General features: G+C 43.3%; 1 protein-coding gene across 1 annotated transcript; it reads right to left on the bottom strand.

Moving 5' to 3' along the window:
* Nucleotides 1–113: 113 nt before the first annotated feature.
* Nucleotides 114–15,196, bottom strand: chfr (checkpoint with forkhead and ring finger domains, E3 ubiquitin protein ligase). The gene is made up of 18 exons (XM_060054166.1): nucleotides 15,055–15,196; nucleotides 14,339–14,456; nucleotides 13,079–13,178; nucleotides 12,584–12,693; nucleotides 11,898–11,957; nucleotides 11,255–11,488; nucleotides 10,993–11,073; nucleotides 10,239–10,431; nucleotides 9,624–9,778; nucleotides 9,099–9,261; nucleotides 7,769–8,028; nucleotides 7,329–7,448; nucleotides 6,495–6,578; nucleotides 5,619–5,689; nucleotides 5,409–5,496; nucleotides 4,724–4,831; nucleotides 3,966–4,038; nucleotides 114–3,523 (listed from the first exon to the last, which is right to left on the bottom strand). Exons 1-18 carry the CDS (start codon nucleotides 15,181–15,183, stop codon nucleotides 3,481–3,483), a joined length of 2,190 nt encoding a protein of 729 aa, XP_059910149.1. The 5' UTR covers nucleotides 15,184–15,196; the 3' UTR covers nucleotides 114–3,480.
* Nucleotides 15,197–15,884: the final 688 nt, after the last annotated feature.

The raw sequence follows: 15,884 nt of genomic DNA, 5'->3' as shown, positions 1-15,884 counted from the left end.
ACATTTCCTTCACAAGCTAAGGCTGCTTAATGTATTAATTCAAGAAAATGTCCATGGAAGGATTGTGTAGTGTCTGAAGTACAACCAGTACCAGCCAAATTAGCTTTAGACAGTATTTTTAAATGTTTTTATTAGTGCAGACCAAGAGGCATGTTAGATCCTTTGCATCGAGATTCCTGGGTGGCCAATACACTGTATACTAACTAGTCATAACACCAGTGCCAAATACAGTAAGCCAATTGCGATTTGCCTTCAACTCCTAAGCCTTTAAGGGGGGAGGGGGAGAACAGTAATCAAATGAAATTGGAGAACACCAAATGAACATCCCCTCGCTACATCTATTAAAACACAAATGCTTGTATATATATATTTAGAAAAAAAAAGAAAAAGAATTGTGTCATGTTTTGTGTGTGGGCGACACTAAATACTGCCGTGCATGCACCCTGTGCCACACATCCTTGCAATGAGGTAGAATGCAACCTGCTTCAAAGTGTGTTCCACTGGCCTGGAGAACGAGTACCCAGGGAGGGGGAGCAGTGGTGAGTTGCAAAGCCTCTTTAAAGCTCCATTCCTGTCGGAGGTGGCTTGGGACTGCTTATTAGTGGGCCCAGATCTCCTCCGGTGAGAGGGTCATTAAACAGAACCCCTCTGGGTCTCCGGAGGGGTCGGGGGGGGGGGATTCGACAGGGCCTGTGTGTGTCGACGGCCTGAGCTGCTCAGGAATGCCAGTGAGAAAAGGACCACCACTAACCGGGGGGGCGGGGAATAAGTATTCATGATACATGACTCAATACACGTCAACCTACCAGAACTCAACACTCCGACTGAAGCTGGGGGGGGGGGGGGGGGGGGTACTGTGTATTCTGTTATGTTGGGAATGATCTACAAAAGGGTGACTCTCGCACCCGGCAGTTGCAGCAAGGAGGTGGAGTGTCTAATGTTGTGGAAGCCTTTTTATTTAGAGCTTTCTTCCATACCCCGGCTGTCCAATCCCACATTATTGATCAAGGTAATAAGGAAGCAGGAAAAATGTGTAAGCGTTGGACAAAAACTAAACTCTAGTAAAGAAATTCAACCAATCCTAAATCTGGATGTTGGGCAGTACTAAGACTGATGCATTAATTCTAAATGCTTCAAAGAGTAGGTATGTACCAGGTTTTATAATGATAGTGAATCGAAGAGAAACAATAAAAAAGAAAAAAAGTGAGTGCAAAAATAAATAAAAAGAAAAATCGCAGGTAAACACAAAGTTTGCAAGCAAGACCTCTTAACCAAGCATCTACAGACAGAAAATTGCAGATTAACATTGTACACATTCAAAAATTTGCTACCCTCTAATTCACAAGACAGTAAAAAACAAAAGCAATGATTTACACAAAAACTTCCCTCCGTATGGTCTACACACAATTTCTCTAAATTAACCAAACTTTATCTTAACTCAATCAAAACCGTATTTCAATATGAAAGCCTTTCAGAACAACGGCTGGCCCTTGGAGATCCCAACCCAAAAAAATAAAACAAGGTGATTTACCAAGCAGTAGTTCAAGTAAACGTTGCGCTTACATTATATTTGAGTGGGGAAAACCCCACTCCAGGACCACTGATTGGATAGCATTTAATTGCCATTTTAATTTAAAGTTTAATTGCTCTTCAACATGGAGAACGTTGTTCACTCTCAGTATAGACTCTAGATTTTCTCATTGCCTAATCACAGAAAATAAAACCACAATATTACAAAAGATTGAGCCCTAATTTAGCAAGGTAATACTCAAGGGTCAACAAGCCGTAGGAAAACATTTACCTTAAACGGGTATATTGGCACATTATCAATTCCAGTTTCCCTAAAAAAAACAACTCTCAAAACGTGGCTAAACACAAACTTATAGGAGCGAAATGGCAACAGTATACCAACCGCGTTCTGGCGCCGATTGGCTGCCGTGCATCACCCAAGTGGGTGCTACATATTGGTGGTGGTTAGTGAGGTCCCCCCTTCACTTTAGGCGTCTTTGAGTGTTATTAATTATTATTATTCAAGTTTAACCTCTGTTTTCCTTTTATGCCTAGTCTGTTTTACATAGTTTTGAATGATGACTATATGCTCTGTAAGGTGACCTTGGGTGTCTTGAAAGGCGCCTCTAAAATAAATGTATTATTATTATTATTATTAAACCAATTAAGACAAAAAATCTAAAGTTCAGTGCTTCGAAAGCAAGATACGCGTACATTCGCCATCCAACCATTGTGCATTGAACACCAGGTTGCCCTCATCCCTTACTACAAGGGTCTTAGAGAACCGTCTTTAATACACTGGCCTTAATCAGCTTGAGGTTGATTATCCCCAGCAAAGCATCTCACGGAGGCCAGGGTCAGTTCCCTCAGAAAGCAAAGCACTACAACAATCCTTCCCTGATAAACCTCCCACAGACATGAAATCCTACACAATAATCACATGGGATTCCCATCTACCCTATTATGCATTAGAGGGATTGGGGTGGGTGGGTGGGTGGGGGGGGAGTCTCACCTCTGCCTTGGGAAAGTCCCGTTCCTTGTAAAACCTTGGTGAGGTGGGGGGGGGGGGGGGGGGGTAATCCCTTACAAACCACCACAACATTTTAGACACATGGCCATACATGCTGTAGAGAGCCAGCAGTTTAAATGGACTTCCAGCCTTCCGGAAGTGCATAGAGAAGGTGTGCATGTCAAGCGAATATCGACCCAACATATGAGCACGTCTGAATGTTCACAGAAAGCCCTGGAAACTGCAGTTATCAAAATAAAGAAAGTCAACTCCGGGATATTGCCTTTTAAGTTATAGCTATTCAGGCACAGATAGATGGGAAACTATATATCTATATAAAATGAGGAATTATATACATATTATGCGTATCATTAGCATACTTCAACACACAGATACAGTCTATGGCCTTAATCCATTGTAGATTGCTTTGCTCGCTCAGAATTGAGATAGAATATTGCAGTTTGTTTTGCTTTTATGAACATGGCTAGGATAAAGCCAGATAGCGACTGTGTCCTCCACTGATGACGTCAGCTGCTAAAACCAACCAATCAGTGGCTGCTGCTACAATTCACCACAAGTTTTGCTGCGGGGTTTCAACTCTGGTTGTGTTGTTTTTTTTAATAACAGCAGCTGTTGGTCACTTGGCCAGGTCTCAGTAGCAGATTTAACCGTTAAGCACTGTGCATAGCTGTGTTCTAGACAACCATGTGTCGCATTAAAAATCCACATGTAACATTGATGCTTACTCCTGCTTTGATTGTAATCTTTTGCGACGGGCCATTCCCTGGGGAAGCATTAAACCTGCCCCCTAACCTACACATCTAACAAAAACAAAAACATAACAACCACGAATCCTGACAGCGAGCGCTCCACGACTTCAGCAAAGGTGTGTGGTTTATCTCATTCTAATGTAGAGAGGTCCAGTCCCCGTTGTGAGTCAGTGAAACCATCCCTCTGCTCCTTCAGCTCTTGAAGCGAGTCTGCTCACATATGTGATTGAATTTCCTGGAATGGACACACACACACACACACACACACACACACACACACACACACACACACACACACACACACACACACACACACACACACACACACACACACACACACACACACACACACACACACACACACACCATGAACTCCAGCCAAACATACACAATGATCTGGAGGTGGGTGTTGACCCCCTCTAGTGGTGGATGGGAAACTATAGATGTAGGACTTTAAGACCATGTAAAAGAACATTGAATCACAGAATGATTGATGGAGCCTTTTAACAGAATACACATTGGTCATATGCTTCCTTTAGTATTTCCCAGGGAATGAGAGGCATAGATCAATAAAAAAGGAGATCTATTTGATTTAAACCAAAGTGACTGTTTAAATTATCACTCTACTTAAAAAGGAACAACAAACATATACACACACACACACAAAATTAACTTACACTGCATGATGTGCCTTGACCTGGGTGCGGCAGTTACGACCCCAGTAGCAGTCAGGACGAGCTGTAACAGCAGCTGTGGGGATGACAGAGTTACTGCAGCAGCTTTTCTGGGCTGTTTCCACGTTTTAAAGGTCAGAAGATGACCAACTGCTTACATCGTTGTTTTTAACCCCATTAACACCCACCCATAATATCAATGTCTCAGCAAAGTACTTTGCTCGTGGCTACAAATCATTTAGTCTGGTACATTTTTACTGAGGATTTTAATAAATACAAACAGTGTTTCCCCTAGATTTCTTTGTAGCAGTGGTGCTGCGAGTTGGTAACCTAGCAACTCTAGGGGGGTCAGGGGGCATGCCCCCCCCCCCCCCGGAAGAATATTACAAAAAAATAACCTTTTAAATGGTTACTTCTGGTTAGTTTTTATTGGGAACATTTTTACAGATTGAGCTTCCAAATATGACGTAACAAGCAATAGAGTGAAGGGCTCTACTGAGAGCAGATCATTGTTCAAATATTTCTTGAACTTGGCAGAAACAGCAAGTTACCGCCGCTGCTGCTGCTCGATTGCCAGCGCCAACGATATGCATAGTTTGCACTGCACGCCTATATGCATTCAGTGCTGATGGTACAGGCGAAACACTGTACCATCAAATAGCCGTCACAAGTAAGCCAGGATTTTAGCTCCCTTGGACCGATGGGTGTGGGAGCACTGCGTCACAGTGACATGGACACGGGCCGGAAGTGAACTCGGGTACCTGGCAGCTCAGATGCTGGGATGCTCTGCCTGAACCTGTAGGCCAGTTCCTTGAAGGTGCGCTGGCCGCAGCAGTAGCACAGCACTGTGCTGCCAGAAATGCGGTAGTCTGCAACCAGGTGAAGAAAGAGAAGCGTTGACGAAAACATGGAATGGAACTTGATCCGATATAACGTAATCATCTTCAAATTAAAAAAATATGTTGATTATTGGGAGTTTCTGAGACTAGGGCTGTGGGATTAATCGAATTTTGACAGCAATTTCGATTTGTGTCAAACGATCACCAAACTTACAATCGATTTTTTTATTATAATTTTTATTCATAAAATGTTTCGTTTAAACAGCTGGATACATATCGGTACATTATTATATATTTCAACATTTTCTATTTGAACCTTTTGTGTATTTTTTTTAAGGCGGATCTTCAAAGTTCTCAGTTACCAAGTGTTTTTTTGGAGAGAAATACTGAATAAATGCATCATGTTTTCAAACTCAAAAAGGTAAATGTTTGATTAACCTTGATTTCAATATTGACCAAAATAATCAGGATTAGGATTTTTCCATAATCTAGCAGCCCTATCTGAGACTACTCAAGGGAAACAGGATGCCAAGGGTGGTTAGAGTTTTTCACCCCCATCCTAAAAAGTGGTCGGTGCCATGGCGTGTCTGGCCGGGGGTGTACTCACCAGACAGATGGAAGGCTCCCTGCTCCAAGGCCTGCAGTCCCTGCTGGAGCACATCCCTCCAGGACATGCCTCTGGAGCTCAGGTAGTTCTGGAAGAAACAGAACGTGAGCCATTGGACAAGACGAAAGGAGAGCAGGGGCCAAGGGTCGACGGACAGAACTGTTTGGGGGGAAAAAACGAATGAATAGGAGTGACGTTTGTTGGGCTTACCTGGAGGATTTCGGACTCGTAGTTATTGCTGTTGAGCACTCCATCCAGGCACTTGTTTGTGAGATTGACCCCTGCAAGATAAAGACATCAATAAACGTAGCTTTCGTTATGGAGTTAGCAAGAGTAAGGTGGAAATAAAACTAACCTGAAGACAATTTTGGATTAGTGTGACATGATGAGTCACGCAAGTCGATAGACAGAAAATATAATTTAAAGCAGACCAACTTGTCAACATTATTCATAAAATTGTATTGCATCAATAATCAATCAACAACTCCAATAATCATCTGTTGAAGTTCACTTTGGACGTGCTCAACACTTTGAAGATTAGAAACGTTGAAGAACTACTTTGTTTGGTGCTCACTTTTTTTTTTTTTGGGGCCGATATGAAATTGCTAGTGTAGACGGCCTCGCCCCACCCTATATTTCCGATATGATCTCTTTTTATGATCCAACCCGTTACTTAAGGTTCTCCAGTAAATGTCTCCTCACGACCCCCAGAATTAACACTAATGCAGCACATGATGCCTTTAGCTACTGTGCTCCAATCCTCTGGAATAGCCTAACTTTGGAATAAAGGTTGTCGCACTCAATGCGCTCTTTTAAAAAAGGATCTTAAAATGTATTTATTTTCTTTAGCATTTAATTCATGACTACAGGTCTTTGCTTTTAAACACTCCATTTTTTTATTATTGTGTAGTTTGTTTTGTCTTTTCTTTTGCCCAGTGTGTTTGTTAATTTTAGATAATTTAATGACATCTCTCCACTCGAAGCACAAAGTGTCTATGTATGCCATAGGAAATGTGCTATATAAATAAACCTGACTTGACAGTGTACAGCAGTTAATAACCCTGGCAGGTTAGAGAGGAGACGTACCACTGAAGCGGACCAGGCAGCCCTGGCAGCCAATCCTCTCACAGCCCCAGTACATGTGACAGAAAGGCCTCTGGCAGACTCCACCTGCAACATATGGAGCATACCATTAGAAAAAAAACGCACATTAATAACATACATTTCTAAGAAATGTCAGATAAACTAGAAAAAGGGTCATTCAAATACAAGATTGTCGTTTTCACACCGTGTTGACAGCTTACAATTAACTGTTCTATTAGCAAAATGTAAAAAAGGTTACTTAAGGTTGGGTTTGGTGCAAAATTACTTGAAATCCTTATCCTAACCCACTTACAGCCACTGAGTTAGAAGTACTGACATGAAAATTAAACAAGTCAATCATCTGTGGAACGGGCAGGGCTCGAAAAACTCCAGCCAATGATTTCCAGACCCACCGAGTGGCATTGGACAGTAAGTACGTCAATCAAACGGTCGTACTGCACTCCCCCTCCCCCTCTCCCACGACCCCTTCGTGCACGTACTCAAAGCTCGTGACCCAGAGCAAGCTTCTGTTTGTTGTTATCCTGCGGTAGCTACTGGAGCTAGCTAACTAGCTGATGGCTCGCTCTCATGCATCTGTGTTCGCTCATGCATGATTGCGCGTCCATGTACTTGGAATGGGTGGAGTCAGTCAGCGTTGAAGGAGAGGGGGTAGGACCATTCGAGTTGTGCATTTTCAAAATCTGCTGGCGTTTCGCAAATCCCATACCCAACCTTTAAGGACATTGGCTAAAAGACCCAACACCTTTCGGCTTGCAAGCAGAGCACCACGACCGCCTCACCGTCCAACGCCTTGGCTGGTTGCTGGAGTCGACTTACATTGCTGGACAGCGTGCTGCTGGCTCCCTGGCTCGGAGCGTCGGTCGGGCATGGCCTGCAGGCAGCAGGAGCAGATGACATGGGAGCCTTGTGGGGAGCAGCGGTACTCCTGGACTGGGTCTGCAGAGGGGAACCAAGGAGGCTCATTGTATCTCCCCCTGTACACCGTACAGGGGGAGATACGCGTGTGTGTGTGTGTGCGATATGTGCTTTATCGTATTCACTGGAAGTTGTAGTACTTCCCAAGAACTTACTACTTTTAAAATCAAAGCTGAATACTTTAAGAAATGTTATTTTTAATTATAAATTTTTTACCATCGTCTCTTGCGTCTGCTATTGTTAAATATATAATAAAATGTTAAGAGCATCCTTTCATGCTGCCTTAAATACAGCCAAGCAAGTCTTGGTTCCCAGCAGACGTTTCCCCCAGAGAGACGTACCGGCGGGGCCGTCTGCAGAGGTGGAGGGCTGCTCTGCGGCTGGCTTCCCTCCCTCCTCCTTGGGCTCCGGCCCGGCTGCTCCAGCTGCTGCCGCCGCCGCCGCCGCCGCCGCCGCCGCCGCCCCCAGCGGTGGCAGCGGGTCGGGGCCGAGGAGAGTGGCTGACCGGGGGTACGCCGAGACGCTGGAGCCCGTGGTGAACGGGTCCTGAGCCCCCTCCTTCCTGTACCCCGGACACTGTCTGCACACCACAAACGGCTGGCTGGGGAGGGAACGCATGGACACCATGATGATGTATATACATTCTTATACAAGAATTATGGTCATTTGATATATATAAAAAAGAAAAATGTATGCAACATTCACATTGAGCGGTTACAATGGGTGCTGCAGTCCAAAGTCACAAAGCTGGAGAGACGGTTTGAGGACATTGAACGAAGACGCGCAAAAGAAGAGCCGAGCGGAACATTATATTTTGAATATTACTTTGAAATGTTATGATACAGTTTTTGAGAATGAGAAGGGATACGTCCCGCACTTGAAGTTGATCAGCTAATGTATTTATGCAATTTATTTATCATTTGAAACTGATAAACTAGCTTATGTGGCATCAGTCTTGAAATCCTTTAGGGCTCAGCTGTCTCCATCTTTCAAATGCAACTCCATGATTGTCCCGTGTTTCAGCATGGCTCTGGTCATGAAGAACAGGCAGATGAGGTTGGGCACAATCTAGTACAATCTCTGTGATTCAGTTAGTTCACTTGCCTCCATGGCTGCAAGACACTCGTTTGTGTGCCAATTTGTTGAATATTTGGCAACCCGGGAGAATAGCGAATCATAACAAAAAGGGCCATAACAAAAACGTTCTGACCTGTAATGGAATTTCAGAAAGAGAACATACTGGCTGTAGCATTGTTGTCACAGCAGCCAGTATTTCCAATTAGCACGTTTTCTTAATCTCTGCAGAGATATCATGGTCATTTGTGATTTAGTACCGTATTTTTGTTAGATATAGCTCCTTTAAGTAAGCAATGGGTTTTATCGATTCCTGCTGAACAAACGCAATACTATTTAGTGCCAACTGCCAGTACAGAGGCCTTCTCAATGACTGGAAAAGCACAAAAAAAAAATGCTGAAACACACTTAAAATGAGGAAGACTGCATTAAGTTTGGTTAGACAGTGTTTCAAGTCTAGTGACTTGCCGGTCTGATCCCCAGTCGGCCCCATTGATTTCTTAATCATCCTTTGGATAAAATGCAACCCAACCCACAACCCATACATTTTATAAATAGCAAAACAATAAAACACGAGGAATTGTTCTCTCCGTATACCTGTTGTCCGACCAATCGCTGTCGTTGTCTGAGAACTCAAACAGATAATCCGAGCTGCCCTCTTCGTCGGAGAGAGACCGATCCACCTTGGGCTGCAGCATGTCCTGAGTTATCTTGTTACGGCTGTCCATTCCCTTCAGGTCCTCCTCGCTACGGCACTTCTCTGTGGACACACACGGACAAGACACACGCCATTAAAAATCACAGGCACACACTGGGTTCACAAATTAAATAAAACACAAGGGGATAACCTTATGTTAACTCGATGAGCATAACAGATTTTAAACATTGTCCTTGGATTTAATACATCGCCATTTCATCCAAATGACACATTAAATGATATAACAACATGACCACCAAACTGGTGTGTACGTTATTCAAACGGTTAGCCCCAGTAGGAGGAGAAAGTTAGCATCTTCGCCATTACTCAGACTGCAGCTATGAACTGCATCGTCAGAGATAGACAGATAGACAGACAGAGGGACGGAGCTGGAGGGAGGGGCGGGGGGGAGCTACGAGACATACCTGGGTGCTGGATGAGGTAGGCCTCCACCAGGTTGTTGAGGATGTGGTTCTTGCGGATCCTCTCCACGGGGCAGCGGCAGGTGGGACAAAGGGAGGAGCGCTCCATCCAGCCGGAGTAGCAGGCGGAGCAGAACGTGTGCATGCAGGGCTGCAGGCTGAGGGTAGGGACACACAGGGTGGAGAGCGCATGAGACATGGGCCGGTAGCACGTGTTCTTTTAACTTGAATGTAGATTTCCCGTGAATTACACTTTTTATTGACAGGTAATATTGCCCAATGAGAATGCTATTGCCAATTTAGCAGATGCTTTCATCCAAGCTGGGAACAGTCATTTGTCAATCCTTTCACAGTCAAAATCAGATCACATTCAACATCTGCAATTTCTCCTTTTATCGAGTTCCAAGACTGTGGTACGCCGAGTGCAGGTTAGCACGGATAACGACCGCCACCATCAGTGCCCTGGGCTTACACAGAGCCTGCCCAGAAGGGGAGATCCGATTACCCTGGACCACACAACGTCCGTGTCCACCAGATGCCCAGAATGACCCTTGCCCTGGTGGGCCACCCGATAGCACCGCAGGAGAGGGGGGGGGGGGGGGGGGGGGGGAACGCTACCTGACACAGTCGTGCAGAAGGTCCTGGCAGATGATGCAGGTCAGGGAGTCCTCCATCTTGTCCGTCTTGGCCTCCACTGCCGGGGCCGGGGCCTTCCTGCCAAGGAGGTCCCGCAGGAGGCCCAGGGCAGGGCCACTGGGGGCGGGGCCAGGGCCGCTGGGGGCGGAGCTTGAAGTGTGGGGGAGGGCCGTTTCTGAAGAGAGAGAGCGTGGTTCATATGATAACCCCAAATCATTAGTACACATTGATACGATTAGATTTAAAAAACATTATAAGTGCAACTCCAAAGCCAGGAATGGGGGCATTTTCTCTTGTAAGATATCAAGTATGAGACATCACACACCGAAGAACAAACGAATAACCAAAATCATACAAAGACAGTGATCGTTTTGGAGGATGGTATACCATACCATCAGAATGGTGCTATACCGTACCACGAGGACCGTGATATACCGTGTAGCCTTTCTCCGCCCCCCCCCCCCCCCCAAGTACTCCCGCTCAATTTTCATTTCCCTTCAGTACTACGTCTGGGATTCCTCCGTCCAAATTATGTGCGACCAATCAGTGAACAGAGGGAGTGGTTGAGAACAATGACGTTAAAGTCAACTCTCGTCGACGGTCATCTTCACGCACCGTGTTTGGTTAGTTTACAGCCTGCGCGCAACGTGATTCCCGGCCAAACGTTGGTTGTGGCAGATCCAGAGTGGCACTGGGCAGACCCAACAAAAGGTAGAGCCATAGCTAATGAACTCACCGTTAGTGGTCTTCCTCCTTTTCCTCTCTGGCTCCATGGCGTCTGTGTTGTCCTGCGAGGGGACTGTGACAGTCGATAGCCCTGGAAGAAAAGTTATAAAAACACACCAAGATCAGACTGAGAGCATCCCCGAAAGACGCCGAAAAGCGGACGTTCGTCGCCTTAATACCAATTCAGGTACGACTCTCCCTTGTGCGGGGGGGGCATGATTGAGGCGTGAGCCCCTGTAGGCTGGATAAAAACAGAGGCTGGTAGGACCTACCGTGGGCAGGGGAGGCCCCGTGGGGTGGGGTGACCCTGGCCGGTGCAGCGGGGCCGGCGGAGCCCTCGATGTGCAGGAGGGCGGCGGAGGTGGAGGGCTGCGGGTCCTCCCGGGACAGATCCCGCGGGGCACTGCTCAGCAACACGGGCTCCACGGAGAGACAGAGGTCTGAGGGGGAGGCAGCGCGGGCGTGTAAGCCCCCCGGTGCCACGACGCCACCTCGGGATACAGCACCTTGCAGGGCGGGGAGACGGTCGTTAGCGTTGAGAGAACCACGGACCGACGGCCACCATGATGATAAACAACAGGCGAGTTACAATATTATGTGGTATTTTCTTTCAGGTCCAAGTGCACAGTAGGCTACTAGGGTTTATGGGAAAATAGAAATGCTAATTAGTTGATGCATAACTAATCGTGAGACGCTTTGGTGTATACACAAGTTTCTTATTGCATTGTTAGACTTTGACTTGGTAGGAATTGTTTGAGTCCAGTCAATAGACAGCTTGTGAACACACCAATGTTTCTTGGAAATGCCTCTAGAACCGTTGAAACCAATTCCAGATATGATTTTCATAACCTAGTTATAATAAGCCAACGCAAAACCTGTATGAAACCATTCTAACAACTAAATCCACTGGCTTACCACACGCATCCTGCGAAACACCCAGCTCCGGCTTTATGGAATGGTAGACGTAAGCAATGTCTAGAGAAAATAATAACAGTGCATTATAATCATGTAATTACATATGGTACGAAAGCTTAAAAAGGCCCATGAGTGAAAAGAAAAGGGTTATTCTAAATGCGTTATATTCCTGGAATCCCTAATTAAAAAGCCCCAATGGTTTCTTAGCCTCTACTATCGTTTATCTCATGTACAGCAGACAGCTGGTAACCATCTCTATCACGTTCATGTTTCCAAAATCAAAGCGCCAGACAAAACGAGTTTGAGAGTTGCTTTCAGTTGCTTCGGTCTACAGAAGACTACCTTTACAGAGAAAATGCTAAACTTTATCAAGTAATAGTAATGCAGAGAAAGTAAACAAGCCCATGTGAATGTAGAGTGCCTTACAAATGCCCACAGCTAAATGTTGCCAAAACTACGACTTTAAATGCCATGGCTGTGCATGGACATTCATAAAAGGCAACAATAAAGTCCACTAAATTTGATAAAAACAGGCATCACAATACATCAAAGTTAAAAGTCCTACAAACTTGTTGAATGTTTAGGTTATTTCATAGAGGGACTTGTTGGCCATAAAATAATAAATAGTTGAAAATGTAAAAAAAAGAAAAAAAAAGATTATAGCGTTAAACAAAACAAGCACTCACTTTGCTCTGGCTCGTTCTTCCGGTACACAAAGTGGATGACATCTCCATTCTGCACCATGTGAAACTGCTTCTTGACCAGTTTAGACATGTTGATCACAGTGCCATTGGTGCTACCGGGCCAAAACACAGAACAATTTGTATTTACAAGGGTGTAGTGAGTTTTACAAATCACTAGAGTAATACATTTCCATGAGGTATGGCAGTATTGAAGAGGAACATTTTAGAGAGTAACACAGGGCCAGGTTAAACATAAAAAGACAATTAAGAAAGGCAGCAGAGTGCATTTTTTTTTTTTTAACTCTTGCTTTGACAACTGAGCCCAACAGGAATGACCGGCCTTTAATTAACCATTTCAGGGGTTCACTGTCAGCAGTTTGTAACCAAAACAAAGAGCAGCAAGCCCTGAGGCTCCATGCTATTCCCAAATGGCTGGCGTTCACTTTATTATGTCTGTCGTTACTGGGTTGAGTGTAAAACAATGTTTAAGCTACATACCTCATGTCTTCCAGCCACACCATCCCCGAGTTCTCATATTGTACAATTTTGCAGTGTTCCCCTGAGACCAGCTTGTTGGCAGGGAAGGATAAATCACATCCTAGCCATGATAGAATAATGTTGTTAGGAGTACGCAATGCAATACTTTTCGATAAAACAGTACTCAATAACATCTGAACGATGACTGCTACACCCTACCTGATATAATTATTGCATACAAATCAACTCAAATTACCCCTGGTGGTGGGTAGGGATACAACGATTAATCAATTGGAAGAAACTATCAAATCAGATTATGGTAAGAGACTAATCATTCAAGTAATTTATCAAATTGAAATAAACTTTTGTTGCTTAATGTTGCAGTTAGAACCTAACATTGAACCTAATGTTGCAGTTAGGTTCAATGTTCATTTCAAAAAGAATATCTTCTTTAGTTTTTCTTGGCTGCTTGTCAGACAAAGAAAACATGTTTATGAAATCACTGTAGACTCTGGTAACTTGTGATGTTATTTGCTATCGTTTAAAGACCAAATGATTAATCAATAAACCTAAAATATAATCATTTGATTAATCAACTATGAAAATACTCGTTTGCTGCAGCCTTGTGCCATGGTATTGATTCGAATTTATGGCTACTTTATTCATTGGGGAGTCTACTCAAATATCTAATTATTATGTATTGGATTTACTGCAAAAATATTTACAAAATAATGCATATTATTAAAGTTAAAAAATGACATGTATCGAATCACACATCCTTGTTTGATCATGCACGCATTGCAAACAAATCACATTGTAGCCATGTATTTTTTGCCAGACACATAAGATACTGAATTAAGGCAAAGTGCTTTGCAATGCAAAGCATTTCACAAGCCAGAGGGCCGTGAGAATAATGGGCAGCCATTCCCTGGGTAAAATCTATACAGAAAACTACTTAATATTCTCCACACATGTTCTCTATGGACGTCTTTTGTTATCATCAGAAGAGGGTTTATAAGTTTAGTGAACTAAAGGGGCCTTTGAGCTTTGAAAGGAGCTGTTCTAGACACAATGGTCTAGACAGTGCACAGCGAGACCTGTCTGATAAATAAAAAAAACACAAAAACATAGCTGATACAGAGAAAAGAAAAACAGCTGAATATGCATAAGCTGTCCGTGATATTAAAACATCGTAGTTTACTTTGCATTTTGACCACATATTACATAATTCTCTATGTACATAATAATTGCAATAATCTTAAGCCTTTGATGAAGTATTACCTTTTCTCCGGCCAATCGTGTACTGCTTTTTGATTAGCAGAACTTCAGATTCACAGGAGCCCACTTTCACCAGTTTTCCCCATGGTCGACCCGTTCCTCGACCCTCCATTTTCACATTCTACACAAATAGTTCAACACCGTTAGGGATCTCTTTGTAATATTCATAAATTTGCTTCAACTTGAAAAATCCAGCCTAGTAAATAAAAGATGATAGAATGTCACTATTGTTTTTTGGGGGATATTAACAAACAAACAAAGTTCAAATGAAATGGCCCACACATTGACAACACAATGTCCATATTGTTTACAATATAGAGCATTTCGTGAAATATAATTTAAGTTACTTGAGGGCTCCCTTTGAGCTGAGACAATCGATGAAAAGGGGCTCGAATTAGCTGGCTAGCGTCCCAGCTAGGCTAGCTAAAATGCATGTAAAGTAGGAAATACAATGCAGAGTTTGTGAATTGACACGAACGGGGACGCATTCATGTTTACGTGATCACGTCAGTAGTATGGCTGTGGTCACAGAGGCCTATGTATTGTACCACTCCCAACAGCCTCAACTTTGTGTTGACAAACAACTTGATGCTAATACATTGTAAACGTCGCTAGCCTGCTAGCAGCTAGCCCCACTATTGATAAACTGCAATTCGTTTTAGTTCGCATGCGTGTCATCGATATATATCATAAGGTTTAAAACTATATGGGTACTTTACCATAACACGTCCAGTTATCTGATGCGATTGTGTTCCGTGAGAAACCGTCGCCTCCTCATTTTCCAGAGCGGTGAGGCATTCGCGCACTTCCTGAGAAGCGAAGCGAAGGCATTTATTATTTACCAACATCAGCTGACAGGGGCGGGGTTAGTAGTACAAGGATGTTGTGATTTATTTTATTTTATTAAGGATGTTTTAATTATTAGTTCATACAAGGAGTACCATTTATGACTGGAAAATGGAAGTTTAGGTAAACTAAATTTCTTCAACTAAATTCAGAATCCAAATTCAGATTATAATCCCGGGGCAAACTTTCTCTGCTCAAATAGAACGCAGCCTAGGAAATATTACACAGACACAGACACAAATAATGTACACAAAATCATGTGATAACGTGTATTTGTACATAAAATAAAAGTGTTCTTGGACAAATTTTCAAAAATGCAAAAAATTGTCCTGGAGTTTAACACATAATGCATATAACCTAAATAACTACATTTATAAACGTATTCTTAGAGGCCTTTTTTTCTATACTACTATGATGTATTGTACATTGAAGATGAAGGATTAGGAGAAAGTCTGTTGTATCCAATTTAAAAAATTCAACTAATGCCTTTTGGATTTTCATTTTTGTGGGGGGATTTGGGGCTATATATAAAGTACTAAATATAATTGGACATTTTAATTATAAGTTAACATGTCATTTATTCCGCCACATTGCAAAACTAGTTTTTAACAAACCCAAATGTAATCTGCAAAACTATAATTCTAAATGTTTGGCACAGTTCTTCTTGAAAATATAATGGGTGGATAAAATTATACATTGCATT

This window comes from Gadus macrocephalus, chromosome 6 (assembly GCF_031168955.1).
Source record: "Gadus macrocephalus chromosome 6, ASM3116895v1".
Classification (NCBI taxonomy): Eukaryota; Metazoa; Chordata; class Actinopteri; order Gadiformes; family Gadidae; genus Gadus; species Gadus macrocephalus.
This window is presented reverse-complemented; position numbering and strand designations above follow the sequence as displayed.

Bases quoted from the DNA above. Each gene is read 5' to 3' on its own strand.
- chfr (XM_060054166.1), bottom strand. From the start codon at position 15,183: ATGTTGGTAAATAATAAATGCCTTCGCTTCGCTTCTCAGGAAGTGCGC. The intron at 14,457-15,054 runs GTAAAGTACCCA...CTATTTGTGTAG, and splicing joins AGATAACTGGACGTGTTATG to AATGTGAAAATGGAGGGTCG. The intron at 10,432-10,992 runs GTGAGTTCATTA...CTCTCTCTTCAG, and splicing joins AAGGAGGAAGACCACTAACG to AAACGGCCCTCCCCCACACT.